The sequence below is a fragment of the Numida meleagris genome, chromosome 13, assembly GCF_002078875.1.
Source record: "Numida meleagris isolate 19003 breed g44 Domestic line chromosome 13, NumMel1.0, whole genome shotgun sequence".
Taxonomy (NCBI): domain Eukaryota; kingdom Metazoa; phylum Chordata; class Aves; order Galliformes; family Numididae; genus Numida; species Numida meleagris.
The window spans coordinates 7,861,156-7,886,551 of record NC_034421.1 but is presented as its reverse complement, the minus strand read 5'-3'; the positions used below and the strand labels follow the sequence as shown (position 1 = coordinate 7,886,551).

The 25,396-nt window shown below is 38.0% G+C and overlaps 1 protein-coding gene across 5 annotated transcripts in view; it reads left to right on the top strand.

Moving 5' to 3' along the window:
• Positions 1–25,396, top strand: part of MYH11 (myosin heavy chain 11) — a 57,418-nt gene that overhangs the window by 24,377 nt on the left and 7,645 nt on the right. For 4 of the 5 annotated variants that reach the window (XM_021412176.1, XM_021412177.1, XM_021412178.1 and 1 more), the window contains 31 exons: positions 1,002–1,104; positions 2,818–2,838; positions 4,885–4,977; positions 5,742–5,805; positions 7,718–7,816; positions 8,601–8,744; positions 10,039–10,134; positions 10,503–10,621; positions 10,796–10,948; positions 11,388–11,561; positions 11,754–11,927; positions 12,391–12,505; positions 13,337–13,530; positions 13,692–13,813; positions 13,929–13,998; positions 14,131–14,291; positions 15,154–15,262; positions 16,127–16,258; positions 16,547–16,753; positions 17,149–17,286; positions 17,839–17,962; positions 18,448–18,619; positions 19,406–19,618; positions 20,047–20,191; positions 20,276–20,482; positions 21,641–21,745; positions 21,847–21,999; positions 22,382–22,630; positions 22,901–23,113; positions 23,820–24,032; positions 24,686–24,847. In XM_021412176.1, the coding sequence (XP_021267851.1) occupies positions 1,002–1,104; positions 2,818–2,838; positions 4,885–4,977; positions 5,742–5,805; positions 7,718–7,816; positions 8,601–8,744; positions 10,039–10,134; positions 10,503–10,621; positions 10,796–10,948; positions 11,388–11,561; positions 11,754–11,927; positions 12,391–12,505; positions 13,337–13,530; positions 13,692–13,813; positions 13,929–13,998; positions 14,131–14,291; positions 15,154–15,262; positions 16,127–16,258; positions 16,547–16,753; positions 17,149–17,286; positions 17,839–17,962; positions 18,448–18,619; positions 19,406–19,618; positions 20,047–20,191; positions 20,276–20,482; positions 21,641–21,745; positions 21,847–21,999; positions 22,382–22,630; positions 22,901–23,113; positions 23,820–24,032; positions 24,686–24,847 (4,444 nt within the window). The remainder of the gene's footprint in view (positions 1–1,001; positions 1,105–2,817; positions 2,839–4,884; positions 4,978–5,741; positions 5,806–7,717; positions 7,817–8,600; positions 8,745–10,038; positions 10,135–10,502; positions 10,622–10,795; positions 10,949–11,387; positions 11,562–11,753; positions 11,928–12,390; positions 12,506–13,336; positions 13,531–13,691; positions 13,814–13,928; positions 13,999–14,130; positions 14,292–15,153; positions 15,263–16,126; positions 16,259–16,546; positions 16,754–17,148; positions 17,287–17,838; positions 17,963–18,447; positions 18,620–19,405; positions 19,619–20,046; positions 20,192–20,275; positions 20,483–21,640; positions 21,746–21,846; positions 22,000–22,381; positions 22,631–22,900; positions 23,114–23,819; positions 24,033–24,685; positions 24,848–25,396) is intronic. The other variant, XM_021412179.1, reaches the window with a different exon arrangement.

The following is a 25,396-nucleotide window of genomic DNA, read 5'->3' as shown; positions in this document are numbered from 1 at the left end:
TCCAAAGACACAGAGGTCCGACTTCCATGTAGACTGTGGTCCTCACAGCACTAGCTCAGTAGAGTTGAAAGAGCTAAATTACTACATCCACACCCACTTTCATGCCCTTTTTGACTGCTGAGACAGGACAGTATAAAAACGTTTTAGTCCACATCATCATCAGAGTCAAAGGCATCTAGCAAAACTGAGATGATAAAATGTGACAGAGAGGGAAGAGTAGATTGGAAATGTTCTTTCTTCTGAGAAAAGACTGTAAATCTGGTCCTTGATCCTGTACTTTGAAAACTAGCATTTTACTTTATGAGAAGACTTAAAAGTTGTAAATAAACTTAACCGTGGAAGTCCTCTGGGAGATGGAAAGTTACCACTGCATTCCTGCTTCCCAAGAGACAGAACACAGCCAGGATGGCAGTTCTGCTGGTCAGGAATGTCCCCATATGAGATGTCCCTGCTGCCCTGCTAGCAGGGATGCCTCCAGCAGTGCCCACTCCGGTCCCACTGAATTCATGGAAAGTTTGAACATGGAGTTCAGATAAGGCAGTATCATTCCCTTATTCTCCAGCGCTGATATAACTTGCTTTAATGCCACAATTTCAGTAGAGAAAACTATTGTATTCTTGTTGATGGCTTTTCTTATTCTTGTACCACATTATAGTTAATGTTTTTTCTGTTGTTATTCTTAAAATATGAGCAGACTCCCTGCCAGCCTCAATTCTCATAAATGTTCAGACACTGCCAAAGCAAGATGAACTGCCATAAAAAATGCTTAACAATTGCCATAAATGGCCCAGTGTCCAGTCAAGATATGAAAGGGATAGAAATACAGCTCTGATACAGCGTTCTTTGCATGATAAAGTCAGGTGGATTTAGAGGGACTATGTTCTGGGATATACACAGAGCCGGGCAGATTCCAGTCTTGTTTTTGTACATGACATACATCATATGGCAGAAGAAGTTCACCAGTTACCTACCTTCCTTTGTGTCATTTTCCTTCCCCTCAGAGGTGAATCTGGCGCTGGCAAGACAGAGAACACCAAAAAGGTCATTCAGTACCTGGCCGTTGTTGCTTCATCACATAAAGGCAAAAAGGACACCAGCATCACTGTGAGTGAGCTCTTCTGTGTTCAACTCCCCTTTTTGCCAACTGGGACTGTATTGAGCTTATTGCTAACAGCAAGTCAATGTCTGTGGCTTGCCAAATAGTCGACATATTAAGAGTACACAATTAGATCACAGCTCTATGTTTATGGAAAAAAAATCTTTTGTTTGACACCCTCTTAGGCATCAAATCAGAATGTACTTTGTTAGAAGAGAAATATTCATAGTTTTCTATATGCATAGCACCTATTTATATCGTAACATGAAGGACTTGAAGTCTGCAAGGGCTTGGGTCCTTATTCTACCCTTGGCTCCTGGTAAATAAGAAGTTTAGAAAAGCTTTTAACTAAAACATTATCCGACTGTATCACAAAAATGTATAATAATTTTAAACTTCTGAAGTATTGATTAGCTTTGTTAGCAGGCATATTTTCTTACAAAGTAGCAAAGAGTTCCAAAATATAACCTATCACTTCTTTTTGCACCTCTGACACAGAACAATTTTGAAAGGCAGATTTTAAATAAAGTACCTTATTGCTTCAGAATTTGTAATAACCTTACCTTAGTGATTAAAATTCATCATTTTGCTCTGAACTGTAATATTAGCTTATGCCTACGCAGTTCGCTGAGATATTGGTGTGGGTGAAGTTCTCACCTGTCTTTGCTGTTTTCATTGATGTAACTCCAAGTCCTAAGTCATTTCTAGCCCTTTTTATATTACTCAATTACTCCTGAGGAAAAAAAAAAATGTAGCAATTCACTTTTATGATAAAATGAGCTTAATTCAGCGAGAGATTTCAGTGTGCCCCAAGTGCAAATCTGAGTGAAAAATAAAGAATTAGTAGCATAGTGCAAAACAAAGTAAAAATCTCACAACCACACCTGTGCTGGGTCTTGCCTATGCTATATGTCTGCAGATAGAAGACTCCAAAGTACTGCCTGGCCTCTTCCACTGTGAATAATGGGGGTGCTTCAGGGAAGGGGAAGAAGCAGATGTCCCCTTGGGGCAGTACTTTCTAGAAATCTGTGATTCAAGTTGATGGAAACAGTCCAATATCAAAGGCATAGCTTTCCTTTGTTGAATGTTTATGAAAAAAAAAAAATTTCATCCAACCGAGTCCTGCTCAGTGGCTGGGGGAAATGAACTTGTGGTTTCAGGGCCATTCCTACTGAGCATATAACTGTAGTTGCTGCTCACTCCTCTAGGGAATTACATGAGTTTCAGGATTAAACTGGCTCCAAGACAGGCGTGAAGACAAATATTCACCAGATGAAGGCTGAGAGAAAGTCTAAATTGTTCTATAATATGTTGACAAGTAGTAATTCAGTGCCTGGGGCTACTGACACTGCAATTTCAGTCATTAAAAAATAATTAATAGCAAAATGCCTCCATTGCACCAGAAAAGAGCTGGGGATTTACCATAAAAATATCAGTCCTGCCTGGTCCTGGGAGACTGACCTGGGACTGAATCCAAATCCCATCCCTTTGCTTCAGGTCTTTTTTTTTTTTTTTTTTTTTTAAACTTGGTTAAAATACTCCATATATACTACTTGTATTTGTACTCTTGGTATGTCTGCAGTAGATTGTTTTTCTTTGTTTTTCTGGTTTATTTGCATGGAAACTGTGTATTGGTTATTTTAATACAGGAAAAACGATAAAAATGTCTGTCTAATGGAAATGATACTGACATTTGTTTTATACCACATTATTCAATACAGCAAGGTCCATCTTTTTCTTACGTGAGTAACTTAGACTGTTTGATGTGTGTTTAAGGCACTGAGTGTAGATCTGCATGCTATTGTTGCACCTCAAAAAATTTAAGAGAGATTTTGTTGAAATATGTTGTATGATATGATGAAAAGCAACAATAGCGCCAAATGCTCTCACAAATCAACCCTAACTGTGTCAGGCTCCATGGTGAAGTGAAGAATGAGGTCTGACACAGGCAGGGTCATCTCTCAAGTATCACTCTCTTTCATATGTGTGTGTTCAAATCGCCATAGTTTGAATGAAATTTCCCACGATCCTGAAAGAGCCACTCAGCCTGAAATTGAGCAATGTGATTTCTGAATGAAAAATATCTAAATGTTTTCCGTACTTCAGGTTGAACTTTCTAGGACTGTTGTGAAATAATTCCTAAAACTCACGGTGTTGATTGATTTGTTTGGCTGCATGCTTTCCATTTGATATTGCTTTCAGTTTTACGTTTTCATGTAACTGTTGAGGATTGTTCACATCCGCAAAAGTTAGCATGCTCCTAGCTTGCTGCTATAATGTGTAACAGAGCAATTCCCACTGCAGCGTGTGTCTGCAGGTATGTTATGGCAGTTTCTTACAGGCCCTCATGGGCCCTCCTGCATTGCAGTGTGCCATCCAGCATATCAGTACTTTGGGAACATAGGCAGCTTTGCTGGCGTATTCTGTTTGTTTGTTATGCCAGGAAAATGGGACTTTTTTGCATTATCCTTTTTCTCCCATTCTGATTGCTGGTTCTCAGACTTCAGCTACAGTGAAGTGTTGCCCCTTAATTTAATTTATTACTTCATTTGACAAGCTCTCTGAAAAAAAGCTAAATTCATTGCTGGCCCAAACAACTCCATGGAGTTCAAGGGACTTTCTTCAAGCCTTAGCTCTCCAAACATCTATACTCTTGGGAAGGTCCTCATTCTTCCACCATTTGACCATGTAGATAAGTTTAGCCATTTGGGTTTTTTTAATGATATTTTTGAGTAACTCTCATCATTCCCATATAAGTTACAAGAAATTCAGAAACAGCACTTAGAAGCTTACCAGTTTTGCACCCAAATTGGGAAGGACTGTCATTTTTCAAATCACTGCCTCTAGATTCAACTTAAATATGACTCATTTTCATATTAGAATGATTTAAATAATATCATATTATCTGCCAAGGACTTTTTCCTGCTGTTATGCAGCATGAGTTATTTAAAATGGGACATGCTACTGTAAAGTAGTCCGCAAATAGGATGAGAAGAAGCAAATGTGAAAGTAATTTCATAGCACAGAGCTAAATGAGAAGTTAAAAAACCATCAAACCATCTTAATAAGCAAAGACTTTTTTCAAGTTCATTGGTTTGTTTAGAAATAGGAGTATTAAATGCATGCTTGTTTCATTGCATGATTTGTTTCCACTAGCAATTAGCAAGCACAATTAACACCATAATAAAAGGTTTGTGTGTTTGCATGAGAATTCATTATCTTAGTTTGAAATAAATCAATGCACTTTCATTTTTAACCTAAATAGCCTTGCATGGATCATTATTAATAGACTTGGTAAAATCTGCTTTGTAGCTTTGTGCTGCATTACATTAAAATGATTCTCAGCAAGTTATTCTAATTACATCGTCGTTTGCTAGCAAAGGATCTCGATGAACTAACTTGAAAAAGATATGCTAGAGGTTCCTTTAAGAATATCATCTTTAAAAATGACATTAAACTGAAAAAAAAAGATATATATATAATTTGACATTGAATGACCCTCTTATTAAGAAAGACCAGTCATGATGCTAAACAGATTATTAGACTTTGATCTGCCAGAGGCAACAGGGCTGGAAAAGGGTCATGTATACAGGACAGCAGTTGACTGCACAAATATATAAACAAAAAGATTAACAGGGAATGAAAACAAATCCACAAGCAGTGCAGTCTTCAACAAAAAAGTTAGAGGCTTAAATTATCTTTCTCCACATTTTTCTCCAGTGTACATCTGCTGTTTTTAAATAACTAATTATGAAGTTCAGGGTTAACTGAGTCTGAATGAATTTTAGGGTGAGCTGGAAAAACAGCTTCTACAGGCAAACCCTATTCTTGAAGCTTTTGGAAATGCGAAAACTGTGAAGAATGACAACTCCTCCAGATTTGTAAGTAGGAAAAATCCATTTGGTCTATGTTGTGGGAAGGTACACCATCCTTTAAAACAATGTACAAAGATTGGCCCTCTTACCTTCAGTGCTTCTGTCTAAAGAGCTTCTCTAAACCAATCCCTTTGAAATCCTGTATAGTATTTATCTCTGAAATAGGAATTTGGCCTTTTACAAGACTAAAAATCAATCTCAGACTTCACAGTGCCATTGTACTCTCACAGTTTAGTGGTCTATGTGTGGCCTTGGAGAGTCAACTACTGCTCCAGGACATATCATTCTCTAGAAATTTGAAAAGGAGGTCTGTACTTTCTTTTTCTTTGCACCACTGCTGAGCGTGCATCTTGTTGGAAAGTATTACTGTTATTGAGCAAGAGTGGTTAATGACTTAAATGAAAGACTACAAGAGAAAAAGAAAAAGCATCTCACATGGATTCACATTAGAGTAACAGTAGATGGGAGCTGTAACTATTTGATGCTACTTTTTGCTGGGAGTGCTGGCAGATATTCTTTTTCCCTGCAGGCCCTCCACTCCTACCTCTGCTGACTCTCTGCAGAGGGATCCCTCAGATCTAATCCTACTCCCACATTGAACACTGTCAGAGGAGTTCATTTCAGCCTGGTTGTCCTGGCAGGAGGGAATCGAGCACGTTATTCTTAAGAGGATGATATACATATCCCACTGATCGGCCTACATGCAAATGTTGTAAAACCCAATATAACCTAAAAGAACAGCCCAACCTAGGTCTTCTTTTCCTTCGCAGGGCAAATTTATCCGCATCAACTTTGATGTGACAGGCTACATTGTCGGAGCAAACATAGAGACTTGTATCCTTTTCTGTGAACAGCACTGGAAGCTAACTAGGGTTAGCAGAAGGAAGAAAGATAAACACACTTCACTGCATGTCTAAGAAAGGCAAATATCGCTGAGGCTGGTATAAACAAAGATGGAGGGAAGTGGTTCCATTTATACTGGTACCAGATTCTCAGTTTGTCTTACTCTTATGCTTACATTTTCAAATCTCTTTTCTCAGCTATAGGAAAGTATGCTATTCTCCACATACAGCTTCAGAAAATGGAGAAGAATGATTTGTGGTTGAGGTTGCATGTGATCTTGAGAGCTATGCAGTTGTTTTGTTTCACATCGGTGTGATCCTGCATGGGTCAATCCAGTTCCCTGTCATCTAGGTTTCCAACTATATAAAAAGATTTGAAACTTTCCTGTTTCATCAGTGCTGTTACAGAATCTTTGGGAAAAAAAAAAAAAAAGAGACGGCGAACTTGGCATTATTACTATGGTTTATCCAGGAACTTAGAGAATGTTTCCCATTTCTCAAGCCCGGGTTTGGCATTCCTGCAAAAGTTATGTATGCTGCACTGGGATAGATGGATTCCAAGAAAACGTATGGAGAATAACCTGCTGAGGGAGATTTCCATATGATAATACAGCTTTACAGTTTATGTCTGCAGGATAAGCAGTCATCTTAATAAAAGTAATATACTTTTCCCTATCCCTCTAACTTGATAGTAGTAAAAATAACATAGACAGGAAAAGCCAAATAACACGATGCAGGCAGAAGAGCTGTCTTTGGATGCCCTACAGTTCCTCTCCTTTTGTCAAGCTGAAGGACAGCTTACCCTGAACCTGCTTTGATCTTTGCATGTTTTGTTAAATCACCATGGTCAGAAATTACTTCTCTGGGAACTTGCATAACTGAAGTGAAACAAATATTTTGCTGGTGTTGATGTCTCAGATGGCATCAAGCAGTGGATATTTTCAGAGAGCTTGTCTGCTCTAGGTACTAAATACCGGCCTGGTCTTTCAAGTGACGTACCTAGAGCAGTGTGCTATATATATCACTAGCTCTGATGTGGGGTTTTTTTCAGGAATAAAGTACAAATATTTCAGAGAAATTCAACTTAGATTGGCTTTACTTGCCAAGTACTGTTGCCTCTTCCCTGGGTTTTGTTTATGAGATAGTGTGTAAATGGACATGTAGCTAAATTCCTTAGTGCTGCATTCCTCATCTTTGGGTAGAGGAGCAGCTTGCTACAATAAATGAGGAGAAATAAACATGCAGCTAAAAGAAGGACCTTATCTGCTGGATGTGACATCAAACAGTTTAGCTTTCTGCACTTACTTTGAGAAATGACCCTTAGAAAAAAAAAAAAGGCTTTATTTTTTCTGGTCTTATCTGAAGTTTTATCTATAGCATTATATTATTTAAAGTGTAAACCAGTGACTGATGTCAAAATACTTAACACTACTGTTAACACTACTGTTAACTTCATTTTTAGTATTTTAGTTATAAAAATGGACAATAAATAAAGTTTGCTTTTACTGCTTCTATAGCTACAATACTGGCCTGAAAAAATTCTTTTAGCGGCCCCACCCTATGGTGAAAGAATCATATTTGTACTTAATTCTAAAAGTGAAGTTAATGTTGTTGTGAATACCATTTTTATACGTTTAACTTTAGAAGTATTTATGACTATAGTGATGCTTACTATCACGATTACCAGCTCTTATCATACAATAAGAGGTAGGAAATTGTTCTGCTCCTCACAGTGATAATTAAACCAGTATTAGTGCTCCCAACACAAAATTAGAACCAAATTCATGTTAGATAAGCTCATGGCAAAAATGTAAGCAATGCTCTTGATGGTTCTGAGACTGAAGGCACAATTATGGAAGGACTGGAATATGTTTGTTTTTTTTTTTAACATACTTGACAAACAGATTTGCTTGAAAAATCCCGTGCTATTCGTCAGGCTAAAGATGAGCGAACATTTCATATCTTTTACTATTTGATTGCTGGAGCTTCTGAACAAATGAGAAGTAAGTTACTTGCTAATGATTCTTACATCTCATTGAACAGCGTGAAGAATAGCTTACCTATGTAATTCATCTTAATATCTTTAAGAGAATGTTATTCAGTCCTTTTGATAAATAAACAGTTCTTTAGCCATAGAAAATAATTCTCTTAAGTGAATTGTAAAAAAGTTTCAACTTGTGTATCTGTTTAAGCCAGGTGGTTTACAGTTTATAAGATGTTTCAACTGACAGGAGATATAAACTCATTCATCTTGAATGATATCAAGATGAACAAGGAAGAGTTGTGTATTATTTTTTACACACACACAAATCAGGGGTTCCTAATAAAATTATTGGCTAGCAGTTTTACAATCGAGAGAGTATCTTTCTCACAGCTCACGTTTACACTGTGAAATAGTTTCAGAATGTTGTGGTGAAAAGTGTAAGTGTTCTGAAAAAAGCAGGAATTCGATATAACATCAATTGGAACATCATGGTTCAAATACAACATCTTTCCCTACACTACTGGTTGCCAAAGAATGTATAAAGCAATGGATAACTCTACATTTTCCCTAATATTTATTATAAGAATCTGTTGCTGGCCATTGTGTGGACTTAAGAGTCTTTTGGTTTGGATCCCTTTTGTTGTTACCTGGTTCCATTCTTATTATTATCCAGTATGAATGTGCAGGTCTAGAAGGCCAAGAAGAGAGATATAATCCCGACTAGGTTACACATAGAATTAAATGTAAGACTTACAGCTTTAAGCTGACACACTTAACTCACACTTTTCTTCTTTGTCTTTTAGATGATCTGCTGCTGGAAGGCTTCAACAACTACACCTTTCTATCTAATGGTCACGTTCCTATTCCTGCTCAACAAGATGATGAGATGTTCCAGGAGACCTTGGAAGCCATGACAATTATGGGCTTTACTGAGGAGGAACAGACAGGTCAGAACTGTTAGAAAGATTGTATTCTGAAAGTAATAATATATACAGATCCAAATGCACTGCAGTTAATTCTGTCCAGAATGACCACTTTGCAAAATAACCATATGAATGTAGAATCTTACTGCACATAATTTTTAAATAAATGGATCAGGCTCAAATTCTGTGATTCTGTGAAATAACTCATACTTTTGTGCACTGCTCCATAGAAAAGGAAAATAAACACATGAACAAACAACTAAGCTACCTTGAAAATGTGGGCCTGCCACAGGCATCAAAATAACCACCATTTACCCCTCACAGCTCCTGGGAGAGAGTAAGGTTTTGTCTGGTGCTCACCAGCATGCACTGCCCGTGGCTGCAGCCGCCATGCCTCAAGTGACACCTGGTGGCAGAAACAGTGTCACACCCTCACTCAAGCCTTAGAGCAGCTTTGTCAGACAGAGCTGATTTCTGTTACCTTTCCCCTCTGCATCAGCGCCTGAGGGTCCTGAGAAAAAAAAAAATGTCTTGCCTTGCAGGACAGTAGTACAGATCTGTCTTGGTAAATTTAGATGATGGTACTGACAAAGACATGCACTGGTGTTGATATCAGCATTATCCACGTCATCAAAAGGAGTTGTTGTATTGCTGCCTGAACCCTTTTCATTTCATGATTTAAAATACAAGCCCATTAGGACAGTACTGTTCTCCAGTGTGAGTCTACCAAATGAACAAAATGACCTCACTAGATTAATATGATCTCATCTATAATACAGCAGCAGATTTTATTACTTGGGGTAAAAATGCATGAAATTCATCTACATTTTAATAATCAAATGTTAATCAATTATTGTTTTGTACTCTGGCACTAATCCCGTGAATACTTGTACACTATTTATTTATTTACATGAATGAACAGCCATATAACCAGAGCTTGTTTTTGCCACTCGTTTTTGAAGCTGTTGGTAACTCATAGATATGTTTGATTTTAAAAACAGAGATACGGATTCTCAAATGACCAAGCACAGGCCACTCTGGGTGGGAGATGAACTCCCAAGATCTGGAGGTCTGCCTGGGGAAGCAGCACAGTTTGCAGATGCTGTGTTCCCTGAATGGCCTGTGTACTCCACTGCACAGATTATTTAGCTGCTCTTTTACGAGCTCTCGAACTACTGCAGTTTATAGCTGTCTTTTAAAGCAAATCTAGATCTTTCCATGGAGGTACAGACTACCAAAGGCAATGCAAAAAACTTTCATAGAGTTTTCAAAACGTGCCCATTCCATTCCTCATTTATACTATCTGCTTATCTTACAGCTATATTGAGGGTTGTTTCGTCTGTCCTACAGCTGGGCAATATTGTCTTCAAGAAGGAGAGAAACACTGATCAAGCTTCTATGCCTGACAACACTGGTATGATTTATCATTTCAAAAAAAATTAGGTAACATCAAGAAGTTAATAAAAATAGCAGCTGAGTAAGCACTCTATCAGGATTTTAAACTGTTAATGCATATATGCTTCACAGGTCTTAAAAGATAGGCCATTCTTAGAATCAGTTCAATATTCACTACCTTTTTTGGTAATCTTGAATCCATAAATTGATGATCAGCGAATTCCTTGGTTGTATCATGAATAATGCTTTCACAGCAAGTGGCATCTCTTGTATGTACAACAGAGGAGCTTTTAAGGAAGATAAACTAAGTTACATAATAGTTGGACTGCTTGTATTCACACTAAGAGAACATTCAATCTGAAATATAATATCACTCTTTTATTCTAGCTGCTCAAAAAGTGTGTCACCTGATGGGGATTAATGTGACAGATTTCACAAGATCTATTCTAACCCCAAGGATCAAAGTAGGACGAGACGTTGTTCAGAAAGCTCAGACCAAAGAGCAGGTATCTACTTGCAGTCTGCTCTGCTCTCCTGAAGCTATTTTTCCTTCCTTCTTTTCTTTCTTACATCTCATCTAAAGGGATATATCTGTTTTCTTTCTCTCTTTGCATTACCCTTTCTTAAATTAGCAGTTAATTGGATTTCTTCTTTCACTGACAATTTTCTTTTTTTTTCAGGCTGACTTTGCCATAGAGGCTTTGGCCAAAGCAAAATTTGAACGTCTTTTCCGCTGGATTCTAACTCGTGTAAACAAAGCTCTTGATAAAACAAAAAGACAAGGCGCTTCTTTCTTGGGGATCCTTGATATTGCTGGATTTGAGATTTTTGAGGTACGTGCTGTGGGACACAAAATTCCTTTTTGTCATGGTGTAGTTTGGAATGCAAGATAGCAAATATCTAAGTCCAGAGCCACATAAACAATTTGCTTCTCTCAAGCTGGATAGCAGCACATGGCCAAGACAACCCACAGGACTGTTCCACTTGGAAGGGCTGGGAGCTGGCAGCATCATTGCTGGGCTTCTGGGGGACTCTGTGTTTAGAACCGAGGTCTGGTCTTAATGGTTTACTGAACAGGTCCCAGTACTGAGATTGACCATGTGTGAACTTACTGTAAATTTTCAAGGCCAAAAATTAGAAAAATATGGATCCTTTGAATTACAGTAATCTTTAAAAAGAAATAGAAGGTAGAAGTTTTTATCTTGTCTTTTTAGTTGCCTCTTCTGGTGTCTTTCTAACATCAGGAATTCAATCCTTTTGTCCTCCTCACAGATCAATTCCTTTGAGCAGCTGTGCATCAACTATACTAATGAGAAACTTCAGCAGCTTTTCAACCACACAATGTTTATATTGGAGCAAGAGGAATATCAGCGTGAGGGCATTGAATGGAATTTCATTGACTTTGGCCTTGACCTGCAACCTTGCATTGAGCTAATTGAAAGACCAGTGAGTTTGTATCTGTATAGATGGGATACTATGTAGGTTTCATCAGGGTCCATTATGTATCAATACGAGAACCATTTCAGATATTTCAGATTGTTATTGCCTGGGAAGATTAGTAACTAAGTAAAAAGAAGGTGGTGGTCTTTCTTTGTCTCTGACTTTGATGATACTGATCTGGTATTGCTCACATTGCAGACCAACCCGCCAGGTGTCCTAGCTCTGCTGGATGAAGAGTGCTGGTTCCCCAAAGCTACTGACACTTCCTTTGTGGAGAAACTAATTCAAGAACAAGGCAACCATGCCAAATTCCAGAAGTCCAAACAGCTCAAGGATAAAACTGAGTTCTGCATAATGCACTACGCAGGAAAGGTACTAGAGAGACTGAGCTACTTTGACTTACAGAACTTTGTTTCTCTTTTATTGTTTGACCAACAATGAATCAGTCTAGTTCCCCTATAGATAGGGATGGCTCCAGTTATATAATGTATATATTAAGGGCTTCAGTTACAAAAGATGGGGAATAAGATTGGCACAACATTCACGGCTGTGCTAAGCTCACATGAAAAACAAAAAAAAATAGTAATTTGGATTCCTCTCTAGCAAACAGATTTTTAAAGGCACAGTGGTTCCTCTGCCATGGGTATGTCTGCAAAAAAAACCTCTTTAGATGGAAGTACATGCAAGAACAAGTATTCAACTCAGCTCTCAACTACAGAAAGCTTTTCAAATCTTACTATTTTTTAATTATTTTACGTTAGTACAGTGCCCTGCATTCTTGGCCATGCCATATTTCTGGCAAAACAGATATTTGACCCAGCATTGTTTTCTGTAGGTTACCTACAATGCAAGTGCCTGGCTGACAAAGAACATGGATCCACTAAATGACAACGTGACTGCTCTGCTAAACCAGTCTTCAGACAAATTTGTGGCAGACCTTTGGAAAGATGGTATGAATCACAACTCTAAACCAGTAATGTGGTTTAAAGGGATAAACTTTTACCAGAACTGTTCTCTCAGCTATCTTTTATGAGTGAGAAACAAGTGTGAAAATGATAAGAGTGGAAGAGATAGATCTAAGAAACAATAATACTCTTTTCTAAATAAATGTTTATGGAAAGCATATTAGATAGTTTTAAGTACTACCAAAATAATTTCCTTACTTAATCTTATTCAGCAATGTAATCAAAAATATTCATTATGCTACTATAATGTTGTGGAATATATCAGACAGCTCATTTAATACAGGCTATCACTGCTGTTATGAAAGACTGTGAGCAGTCCTTAACTTAGATGCTCCTCTCCCAAAATTTCCACAACAGTTCTCTTCAGTAAAGTTTTATCTGAAATAAATTCCACCAGAAGTACATCTGTATGCATAGAAAACACTGCATTTTTGAAAAATTTTCCATGGATCTGTGAGACACATACTACACTATACGTATACATTAATGGTTGTCACTCACTGTGACACAACCTACCAGTAGGGATATTTCGCAGGACTGTCCTTTGTAGAGCAGCCATAAAACACGTTCTTGGTATTCAACTGGTTCCATTCTGCCACTAGTTAACAAAAATCCTCATTTTCGAGTTTGACAGAAATAGACTGTTTATCCAGAAATATTTTTAATGCTTTCATTGACATGCTTCAATTGCATCAAAAGTATTTTGGTCCTCTTTTGGAAAGACCATTGCACTTTAGCAATGGCGGTGAAAGGTGTAATGTGAGGTGAAGACAATTTATATAAGCAGTCCCATTCACATGTTCTTTTATATTGCAGTGGATCGTATCGTTGGTCTAGACCAGATGGCAAAGATGACTGAAAGTTCATTGCCTAGTGCTTCAAAAACCAAAAAAGGCATGTTCCGAACTGTGGGCCAACTCTATAAAGAGCAGCTGACCAAACTGATGACCACCTTAAGGAATACCAATCCCAACTTTGTACGCTGCATCATTCCAAATCATGAAAAAAGGGTAAATATCAAATATCAATTTTCAGACTCCTCGCACACTATTCTTGCTGCTCACTGTGTGAGCACCTTTAGAACTGAAAGATGTCTTCAAACATAGATATGTGCTAGGAACATCTCTGCAAATTTCTACTGTGCTAAAAATATCTTTTGTTTCCTTTTCAGGCTGGCAAACTTGATGCCCATTTAGTGCTGGAGCAGTTGCGCTGCAATGGTGTCTTGGAAGGTATTCGTATCTGCCGGCAAGGGTTCCCCAACAGGATTGTCTTCCAGGAATTCCGTCAGCGGTATGAATCCCTTGCTCAGTCCTAACTCAGGGTTTAAAAGGGTTTGCATACATGTCTGTCTGTACAAAATAATTGGACATTTTTCCACCTCCCTAACATCTGTGTCTTCTGGCAGATATGAAATTCTTGCTGCAAATGCTATTCCTAAAGGATTCATGGACGGGAAGCAGGCTTGCATACTGATGGTGAGGAAAACAACTTTGATCCTATTGATAATCAGATCTACATCTCTTATATAAAAACTGTTGGGAATAAAAAAAAATTTAATACTCTAAACTTCAGCACTGGAATTAACAAACATCCCTGTTTTCCTCCAGATCAAAGCACTGGAACTTGATCCCAACTTGTACAGAATTGGACAGAGTAAAATCTTCTTCAGAACTGGTGTTCTGGCACACCTGGAAGAAGAGAGAGACCTGAAGATCACAGATGTCATTATTGCCTTCCAGGCTCAGTGCCGAGGCTACCTGGCAAGAAAGTAAGAACATGCACTAACAAAAAAATATATCTTTGGCGGTGGGTTATCTACAGTAGCCTTTAGTTCTCTCTATAACAAACTGAAGCTATTAAGACACATTATGATCAGCTATTAGTTGTATTGCTTTAGAATTCAACTTGTGTTCAGTGTTTACCTAAAAGAACTCCATCTTACCCAGAAGTGGCTTACTAGTATAATTACAGAGAAGCAATTACATTGTGAGGCTATTTAAACTCTCCATACAGTAAGCATTCTAGGCAGTGACCTGTCATTTAAACATTTTTGCACTAGTGGGACAAGGTGCATTATAGCCTATGACTAGAATCTTTTGCACTGTTACAGTACAAATAGCAGCACCACTGGCATTTGTAAAGCAAAACATTATTTCTTACGCAGTTTGAGCACGAAGCACTGGCATCACCTGGCACAATCTCAGTTAATACACATCACAGAACTACTAACAGCAATGGCCTTTTTCTGCACACTGCCAACGCTTTCAGAATTGATGATCGAACAAATTTAAACATAATTGCTTTCAATAATGATAACCAATGTGTGCTCTCAATGCCCATACACTTTAGACAGATGTTAATATCCAGAACTATACGCATACTTTCTGGTTTGTGCCTATCTACTGAGCACAAACAGGAAAAAAAGCCAACCAAAGACTAAATAAAATGCAGGAAATCTAAAGAGAGCTATCACTTTTTCTTGAGAAAGCAGAGGCACTGTTTAAGTGACAAAAGAACTCGTGCAGACTTCTCAAATCAGCAGTCTCATACCATCGCTTCTTTGCTTAATATATTTATCTTACAATTTGTATTCTCAGACTAAACAAATTCGCTTGTGTTTTTAATCACAGGGCCTTTGCCAAGAGACAGCAACAGCTGACTGCAATGAAGGTTATCCAGAGAAACTGCGCTGCTTACCTGAAGCTGAGGAACTGGCAATGGTGGAGACTGTTCACCAAAGTGAGTAACTGCTGTCTGTGAATCTCAGCTTTCCAAAAGTAACGGACTGCACAAGATAACAAGTCATGTCAGGCACCCTCCCTGCTCCAGTTCATCACAGCTGATGGCAACAGCTTCATTAGCTTCACAGAATTTTGGATTAAGAGATACACTGAATATTCTCATAACACTATTAACATTAAAGTTAGTTTTAGCTTGGGATGAAAAACTAATTAAGCAGAGATCTTTGTAAGATTTAGTATGACTATTTTAGCTGCCCAAAATGAAATAATTTCACACAGGTTGATAATGAGAACAAAAACCAGAATTTTGTGAAACACGCAGTTATGTATCTATGTGGACTCAGGAGTTCCCTAACTGGGACACTGAATATCTTCCTGCTATCCACTCAAGCAAATTAAGTCTGTTTTCCTAGTGGAGAGGCTTGGGTTTTTTTTCCTTCTTCAAGAATAGCTTTCAGATTGGATTCAGAAAACTGTTCCTACACGCACTGATAGCAACTTCCTATGCAACCAGAAACAGACAGTAACATGCACCTGTCTGTACATGCTACCTTTCTATGCAGCAGCTATAGCATCTGTACATTCTCAGTGCACAAAACGAGGCTTCTAGTCCTTCAGCAAGTGACACTATTGGAGGTAGATGTGCTCACAAGACTGCAAGAATTAATGCAGAAATGGTTATGAATACTGCAGGGGCTTGCTGGTTTGAAGATGTGTATACCAAGTGTGGTTAGACAGTATTTGCCCACTACTTGTAGCAGCAGGTAGTGCTACCATCAGCATCAGTCATCCTGACACCATTAAGTGCTGTATTTAGTAATGTATGTGCTGGTACAATTCTTAAAATTCTTTTTGTTTTCAGGTGAAACCACTGCTACAGGTCACTCGCCAAGAGGAAGAAATGCAGGCCAAGGATGAAGAATTGCAAAGAACTAAGGAAAGACAACAGAAAGCAGAGGCTGAACTGAAGGAGCTGGAACAGAAACACACCCAGGTGACTGACAGCTCTAAGCCTCTCCTAAACATTAGCCAATCTCTCACCATTTCCAAAAGCTATTAGGATAAAGATGTCTGCTTTCTTTGTACTTAGAACTGCATTCATAGCAATGGTCCAGAACAAAAATTCAGTGCAAACCCCCAGTAACTTCAGCAGAAGCCTAGTATCTGCAGAAAGACCTGTGGTACAGCTGCCTACACGTATATTATGACTATCTAATAGAAAGACATTGTCTGGACAGTTTGCAATCTAAAATTTAACTGCCCATCCATTTTATCTCCATAGCTTTGTGAAGAGAAGAACCTCCTTCAGGAGAAACTTCAGGCAGAAACTGAACTCTATGCTGAAGCTGAAGAGATGAGAGTCCGTTTAGCTGCAAAGAAACAAGAGCTGGAAGAGATTCTGCATGAGATGGAAGCCAGAATTGAGGAAGAGGAGGAACGCAGCCAACAGTTGCAGGCAGAAAAGAAAAAGATGCAACAACAAATGCTGGTGAGGAAACATAAGCAACAAATAGACCCAGTACCTTGTATCTCACAGAAAACAGCAGGAGATAGGATCTGAGGTTTGCCAATGAAAGACCTTGCTATGCAGCCCTTAGTAGAATGTGTTCATGCCACTGATGTAGTAACAAACAGATTCATGCTCTTTCCTCCAGAATTCTTTATACATCTTCTTCCCTTTCCCCAATTTTAAATTCTTTTCAGTAAAAAAATTGTTTCAGAAAATCTTTTTTGTAAGTCCAAAAGTATTACAGATAGTCTACTTCTTAGTAAAAACAACTAAGTCTATAACATACCCCACAGTGACTGACAAACATTATGCATTTCCTGTAATTTAAATTGTATTTTATTTCCAGAATTCATGATTTCTTTTTCCCTTCAAAGGATCTGGAGGAACAGCTGGAAGAAGAGGAAGCCGCAAGACAGAAACTGCAACTTGAAAAAGTTACAGCAGATGGCAAGATAAAGAAAATGGAAGATGATATTCTTATAATGGAAGATCAGAATAACAAGCTAACAAAGGTAAGCATTGCGGGGCCATTTTCTTACTTTGTGAAAATACTGCAGGCTGAGAGAAAATCTCTTTGGCTAGAAGAGGAAAAGGAATAGTTTTGACTATAGAGTTTCATGTGTAAATATTCACCAGACCATTGGTCGAGCCTGTATTGAACAAGTTCCTGATAATTTTTCCATGGTTTCTTAAACAATTCAGAGTTGTGAAAAATACTAGTTTTGAGGTCCCTGTGGTGACAGTACCTCAAAGAAAATCCCCACAGCAGTCAAGCACAACCAGTGGAAGTAAACATGTATTCCAGTACTTTTTGAAAGGGGATACTCCTCTGAACTAGGCTCTTCATCTACCAGCCAGAGTGAGCGTCATAACAGCAGATTAGAGAATATGGGAAGTTTTGGTACTGCTTTCCAGCCCCTCTGTGCTCAACAAATTGGAACATACTACTACAATCTCAGAGCATCCAAAGACAGTATATTGGACGTTTTCTGATTGGTATAGAGATGCTTCATGATGACAGATGAGTGACACTTCTGTTAACAAAACTATTTATTCTTCTTAAGGAAAGAAAACTCCTTGAGGAAAGAGTAAGTGATCTAACAACAAATCTTGCAGAAGAGGAAGAAAAGGCCAAAAATCTTACAAAGCTGAAAAACAAACATGAATCTATGATTTCAGAACTGGAAGGTAATATGAACAAAGGTGTTTTTATGTCAGATATTTGCTTTGGTACATATAAAAAAAATAAACAACAACAAAACTCCAAAGAGAAGCTGGAGTGAACTTATAAAAATTGTGCGTGAATTTATCCACTTTCATATGCTGAAACCATTTTGTGAATGATAACCACTGAAACCCCAGGATGCATAAACCATAGATAGCTTTTATATAGATAATATTTATATATATATAAATATATATATATAAAGAGAGGAGAGGAAGTTGAGGGGGAAAGTGTTTCTGGAGAAAGAGAAATAAATGATATATATTTTTTTCATGGCTGGAAATAAGTGATGACAGCAAGGTGTTGCATGTTGCTTCAGAAACACAGTGACTTGCACTTAAATATACAGCCTCACTGAAGACCAGAACATTTTTGAGTCCAAGTTCGAGATCAGCTGAGGGCTTCTTGCACTAACCCACTCCCATGACCCAAATCTTTACTTTTTCAGTGCGACTGAAAAAGGAAGAGAAGACCAGACAAGAACTGGAGAAAACAAAGAGGAAGTTGGAAGGAGAGTCAAGTGATCTGCATGAGCAAATTGCAGAGCTCCAGGCACAAATTGCTGAGCTGAAGGCACAGCTAGCCAAAAAGGAGGAAGAGCTGCAGGCTGCTCTAGCCAGGTATTTGCTCCTGAATGTACACATAAGTTAAAAATCCCAGGCTGAAACATGTATCTCTTTTCTTCCCAGACACCAAGTACATCCTGCCTGCCTTTCTGCTGAAGATACTTGTACTATTGCTTTTTCATAAGCAACTTAATCTTATGCCCAGGCAGCAATGAAAACACATCTTCCCAATGGCCTTGGTAGCACTGCCAAGTTAAGAATAAAAAGTAGCAACACAGTTGATAGGCAAAAAGCAGAAATTATTTAAGTGTCTGACTTTAATCCACTCCAGTCATTGTGGATTTTCTGTCTAAATTTAAGAGGGAGAACACTCAACCAAAATTTTCATTGAATCTATTGATTTGGCATCTGCAGTCATTGTGTGCTGATAAAGTATAGCTGTCAGATCCTGTTTGCACGCTCTTTCTTGCGTGTATTTCAGGTAGGTTCATACAAACACAAAACAGGACTTTCAAAACTCCCTGGACATATCTTACTGCTCACAATTACATTATTTAAATACCACTGAGAACTCTAGAATATGAAAACACTAGATACACAGTATAAACATAGTATTCACAAATTCATATACAGTATTTCACACACTGTCTTAATAGAGGGAGACATCACAATACATAGATAAACCATGGTTCCTACTGAAGTGATCACGTAAAACTAAATATTTCCAGTTTACTAAGATAAAAATCATACCACAAACATAAACCTTTAATCTCTGTATAGCGATGTCCTGAAAGTGAAATGATACTTTTTAATATAGAAAATTAAAAACTTTCTTTACAGGCTTGAAGATGAAACTAGTCATAAGAACAATGCCCTCAAGAAGATCCGAGAATTGGAATCTCAAATCTCTGATCTCCAGGAAGACTTGGAGTCTGAGAAAGCTGCAAGAAACAAAGCAGAAAAACAGAAGAGAGACCTAGGTGAAGAGCTGGAGGCTCTTAAGACAGAGCTTGAAGATACTTTGGATACCACAGCCACCCAGCAAGAGCTCAGGTATGGAGACTTTGCACACAGATGGAACAATTCTAGACTCTCATAGAGATGGTCTCCAAGATATAAACAATCTCATTCAGGTTACCTAGATTTTTTTTTTTTCCTGGAGCTAGGTATCTAATTTTCCATCTTAGGGACATTAATAATTCAGTCTTGTACTTTATAGTCCAAACCTTTTTCCCCTGATGTTTCACGCTTCAGGGACCCCAATTCTTTTAACTGATCTCAGTGCAACTCCTTCTGATCTTGCCTGTCATGCATCCTGTGAAAACCACCTCACAGAATTTCTGTAAATTCATTTTTTGCATTATCACTCAACATAAATTATAACTAGACTGACTTTACAACTGTGTAGGAGGGCCATTCTCCCAGTGACTGGAACACTCACTCCTATCTGCTCCTCTCCAATTATGCGTGTCTTCTTGCAGAGCAAAGCGTGAACAGGAGGTCACTGTGCTGAAGAGAGCTCTGGAGGAGGAGACTCGAACTCATGAAGCCCAAGTCCAGGAGATGAGACAAAAGCACACTCAAGCTGTGGAAGAACTAACAGAGCAGCTAGAGCAATTTAAACGGGTAAATAGCAATCCATCCTACTGATAACCACCCTCTAAGTAATATGAATTCCCTTTAAAGTAAACTCTATCTTCATGTTTGTAGGCTAAAGCAAACTTGGATAAGACCAAACAGACACTGGAGAAAGATAATGCTGATCTGGCTAATGAAATCAGGAGCCTGAGTCAAGCTAAACAAGATGTAGAGCACAAAAAGAAGAAGCTGGAAGTACAGCTGCAAGATTTACAGTCTAAATACAGTGATGGAGAGCGTGTTCGGACAGAACTCAATGAAAAAGTTCACAAACTACAGGTAAGAGGGGGCTTTGAGCTTTTAATATGACACCTTGGACTTGAGTAGACCAGTTAGACTAAGTTCATCTGGAGTACATCTGGAGGAATCCTTGCCCCGTTGACTTCAGCTGGAATGCTCTTTTTTTTTTTTTGGGGGGGTGGGGGGGAGTCATCTTTAAGGCTTCTATTTTAGTTATCACATCATTAAACAATTACAACCACAGACAGAAGTGAGAGCTCTTAGTTTTAGGGTCCCCTATGTTGTGTAATGTCACCACTGTTTCAGAGACAGTGCTGCATATTTTACTAAGATTCTGTTCATTTATTGCTGAGTAGTGGTGAATGCTGATAGAAATAAAGATTCTGGAAATTGATTAAACAGTATTAAACTCAGAAGATGTATCCAGAAAAATGAAAACAGAAGTGGAACGCTTACTTATTTGTGATCTAGTTCCCAAACAGGGAATAACTAAAAATATTTTTAAGTAGCTCTTTGGTAGATTTGCAATGCCAAGCAGTACTGATCAACCACAGTTACAACTTTGTTCATAGCAACAGTAAGCTTCTCTCACTGATTTTAAGTTAATGGATAAATAATATAACCAAAATATATCAGCTTCTCTCAAACTTGAGAAGAGAAAGGAAAATACAGAGAAATCCTTGTGCCCTTTTGCAATTCACTGGAAGTTGAAGAAAAAACAGGAGATGAATTTTCAGCATTTCTGTTATTCACCTGAACAATAATATTTTTCACAACTGAATTCCTAGAAATGCTGTATATACCACAGTAACAGACAATATATTAGTATTATCTTATGAATAGACACAGGCTATGATATATAGTAATAAAATTCGAAGGTAAACTCTAGACAGAAATGGCTCCTTAGAGTCTTAATACATAGGTCACAAAGACAACATGCAGACACTGTACATTTTCTGTGCAGGATTTAATTCCACAGAACTTAAACCCCACATATTGTCCAGAAGAATTGCTGCAAAGTTTAAGACTCTCCTATGAACTCTAGATGAGCTAAAAACACTTAGTGCTTGAGATGACTCAAAAAGCATATTCAGAACCTGTTTAAACATTAAGACTTCAATCTAGAGCAAACTAAAGCTGGAGGAAGTTGTTAAAGTTGTGCAAAATAACTGAGTGTTTTCACTTTGTCTCTCACAGATTGAGGTTGAAAATGTTACCAGCTTGCTCAATGAAGCAGAAAGCAAGAACATCAAATTGACTAAAGATGTGGCAACCTTAGGATCTCAGCTACAAGACACACAGGTAAACTTGTATCTAGTAACAGCTCACCTACAATTTTATGAAATACACTATAAGAAGACCTCAGCTAATGACTGTCTTGCTGGTTGATGTGGTTACTGTAGGAGCTGCTTCAGGAAGAAACACGGCAGAAGTTGAACGTGACTACAAAGCTTCGTCAGTTAGAGGATGATAAGAACAGCTTGCAGGAGCAGTTGGATGAAGAAGTAGAAGCAAAACAAAATCTGGAGAGACATATTTCTACACTGACAATACAGGTATCAGTGCCATAGCTAAATCACTAACTCTATCACTAAGTTTTGTCAGTAATTCCAGAAGCTTCAGGTAGAACTATCCTCTCACAATATAGAGATCTTCATGAACTCACATTGTTAGCTTAGATGGCATCAATGGAGACAGAAGTCTTATAGTATCTTTCGCATAAATATATATTAAAGAGGTCCAAGGCAGTTTTGCACTTGGCCTGTATGTGCATACTAGGCAGGTAGTCTGCCTCATTTAGTGAAGGATGGGTAACTGTCACTAGCTTAACATGGGTCAAATTAGAGGTTCTGTGGTCTTGGTTTTCTCCTAGTCCCCTTCTATGCCAAGCTTTGTTGTCACTGATATGAAGATTTCTTCTCTGAATTCAAATTTCAGCTCTCCGACTCTAAGAAGAAGCTACAGGAATTTACTGCTACAGTAGAAACTATGGAAGAAGGTAAAAAGAAACTCCAGAGGGAAATTGAAAGTCTCACACAACAGTTTGAGGAAAAAGCTGCTTCTTATGACAAACTGGAAAAAACCAAGAACAGACTCCAGCAGGAGCTGGATGACCTAGTGGTGGACTTAGATAACCAGCGTCAGCTGGTCTCCAACCTGGAGAAGAAGCAGAAGAAGTTTGATCAGGTGTGGATTTAAGATTCTCCTTTGCTGTGTAATCACCTAACTTCTCTGGGACTCACAAGGAATCAACTGAAAGATGATAGTGCAAGATAAAGGAGGGTCAAAAAATTAAGCTAAACTTGAATAAAACAGACCATATAGTGGGTTAATTTCTATTTATTTACATTAATCAAAATGCAGATTTCTCTCTGTCATTATCAACTGACAAGAAAGTTGTAACAGAAAAGAAAAACCTTATACTAATATTCCTATATTGATACTACCTTTTTATAGATGCTGGCTGAAGAGAAAAACATCTCTTCAAAATATGCAGATGAAAGGGACAGAGCAGAAGCTGAAGCTAGAGAAAAGGAAACGAAAGCTCTGTCCTTGGCCCGTGCACTTGAAGAGGCATTGGAAGCCAAAGAAGAACTGGAGAGAACAAACAAAATGTTGAAAGCTGAAATGGAAGATCTTGTTAGCTCCAAAGATGATGTCGGCAAGAATGTAAGTTTGGGGCTCAGAATGATTTACACAACAATTTAGAACAGCAGCTAACAAACAGATAATTGTTTTCAGTGTGGGAGGTTTTCTGTAGCACACAAACCCATTCAGCAGAATCAGGCACATCATGCAGAACTCCAAGTTTATTCCATTTGCATCCAGACCTTCAAGAGACTTCGCATAGTAACTGGAAGTTACTTTTATTCTTAACATGGCTTCAAGCCTGAAGATTCCTATTGATTTCTAAGACTGAAAAATATTAAAGACTTTCTAAGTCATTTAGTAATTTAATAAGAAACTTTTAAGTGGTAAACTCTGCAAATCTCATTTTAATGATTATATTTGACTTTACCACCAGCTTAACATGTACTTGTATAGCTGCAGCAAATTTCCACTGATATATTGCCAATCACTTCTTTTATTACAGTGATATGATAATATCACTTCTAATATTAACTAAGTAAATTCAGTGATGATACTTGACTGATTAAAATGAATGTTTAAGAAGATGTAAGGAATCTCAGGTTGTTTCAAGAAAGAGTAAGTACAAAAAATGCTGTTTACTGCATTCTGTGCAGATTAGCTCATTCACTGTCCACAGTTGGTGTTTTCAAATGTCCTATATAGAATGGCCCATATAGAAAATAAGCTGGGTTTAACCAAATTTATTTTTGTATAACAAATCTATACATTTCTCATTGCTTAAAAGGTCCATGAATTGGAGAAGTCTAAACGGACACTTGAACAGCAAGTAGAAGAGATGAAGACACAATTAGAAGAGTTAGAGGATGAGCTACAGGCTGCTGAAGATGCTAAACTCAGGTTGGAAGTTAATATGCAAGCCATGAAAAGCCAGTTTGAAAGAGATTTACAAGCCAGAGATGAACAGAACGAAGAGAAGAGGAGACAACTCCTTAAACAGGTATCATTCTTTGTTACTATGTTTGTAATAGTAAACCAAAACAACTGAAAGTCCCCAGCCTCATGCCATTACTAAAGCACTTTACTATAATAAGAAGAAAACATTATATTTCCTTATGCTTGACAAATAAAATATATATAGGTTATTGCACTAAGAAGGCACAAGATAGCATAACAGTGTTATATTTTGCATTTCAGTAGCAGGTGCACAATTGCTAAGAGATGTAGCAAGTCAACACTACAGTCAATATAGTATAAAACACGAGTTATTTTCCCTAGCACAGTAAATACAACTTTCCCTGTGTTCTCAGAGCAAGTGAAATAAGACAGCTTCAAATATGCCTGCCTTTCCGAAGTACATGAAACAGATACCAACACACTGGAAATGGAAACAGACAGGACAGAGCCTATTTGCACAGTAGTGTTGTTACAGCAAGGACAAATCCCTCAGTCATCTTATTTCCACAAGTACAGGCCCATATTGCTGGCTCCTTTGAAGAATCTTCAGTTTTTGAACAAAATGGAAATGCATTTTAACTGCTAGTAATACCACAATTAATAGAGACACAAATTGTGTAGATTATCCAGACCTACGCAGAGTGTTTAAGAGTGTTCAAGGACTCTTTCTAAAAATGTGTCTCCTCTAATGATCAGCTCCACGAACATGAAACGGAACTGGAAGATGAGCGGAAGCAACGTGCCCTGGCAGCTGCAGCCAAGAAGAAGTTGGAGGTTGATGTCAAAGATCTAGAAAGTCAAGTTGATTCTGCTAACAAAGGTCGGGAAGAAGCCATCAAACAACTTCGCAAACTCCAGGTATGTAAAACCCACAAATTCAGTTTTTTCTATTGCTGTCTTTTGTACAGACATAGCATGAAAGTTTGGTGACATCTGTGAACTAGGTACTTGACATGGATGATATGTTGGAGGGTCAGGGGGAAGCCTTTAACAAACATACCAGAACCAAGTATCTGTACTGTAATATTCAACGTGAATGATGAAAGAAAATTTTACATGAATAACCATGAAAATCATAAATGTCATAACTGCAGAGAGCTTCCAACATTCTCTGCCTGACATCCATCTGCTGTTTATTTAACCACATGAAGGAAAACAGATTCCACTGTAGAGAAAGGGCTACAAGATAAAACTGACTATAAGACTTCAATCCTGTTCTAACAGTGACTCAGAAGCATAAAAGACTCCTCAGAAGTCATGCTGTTTCTAAATTAGCAGCTTCCTATTTATAGATCTACTCTTCTGTCATATGCTGACAGCATGATTGCACACACAAAAACATGCAAGGGAAATAAGGACAATAGGCATTACAAAAGCCACAATGTGCAAGTGGAAGCATCACTCTCC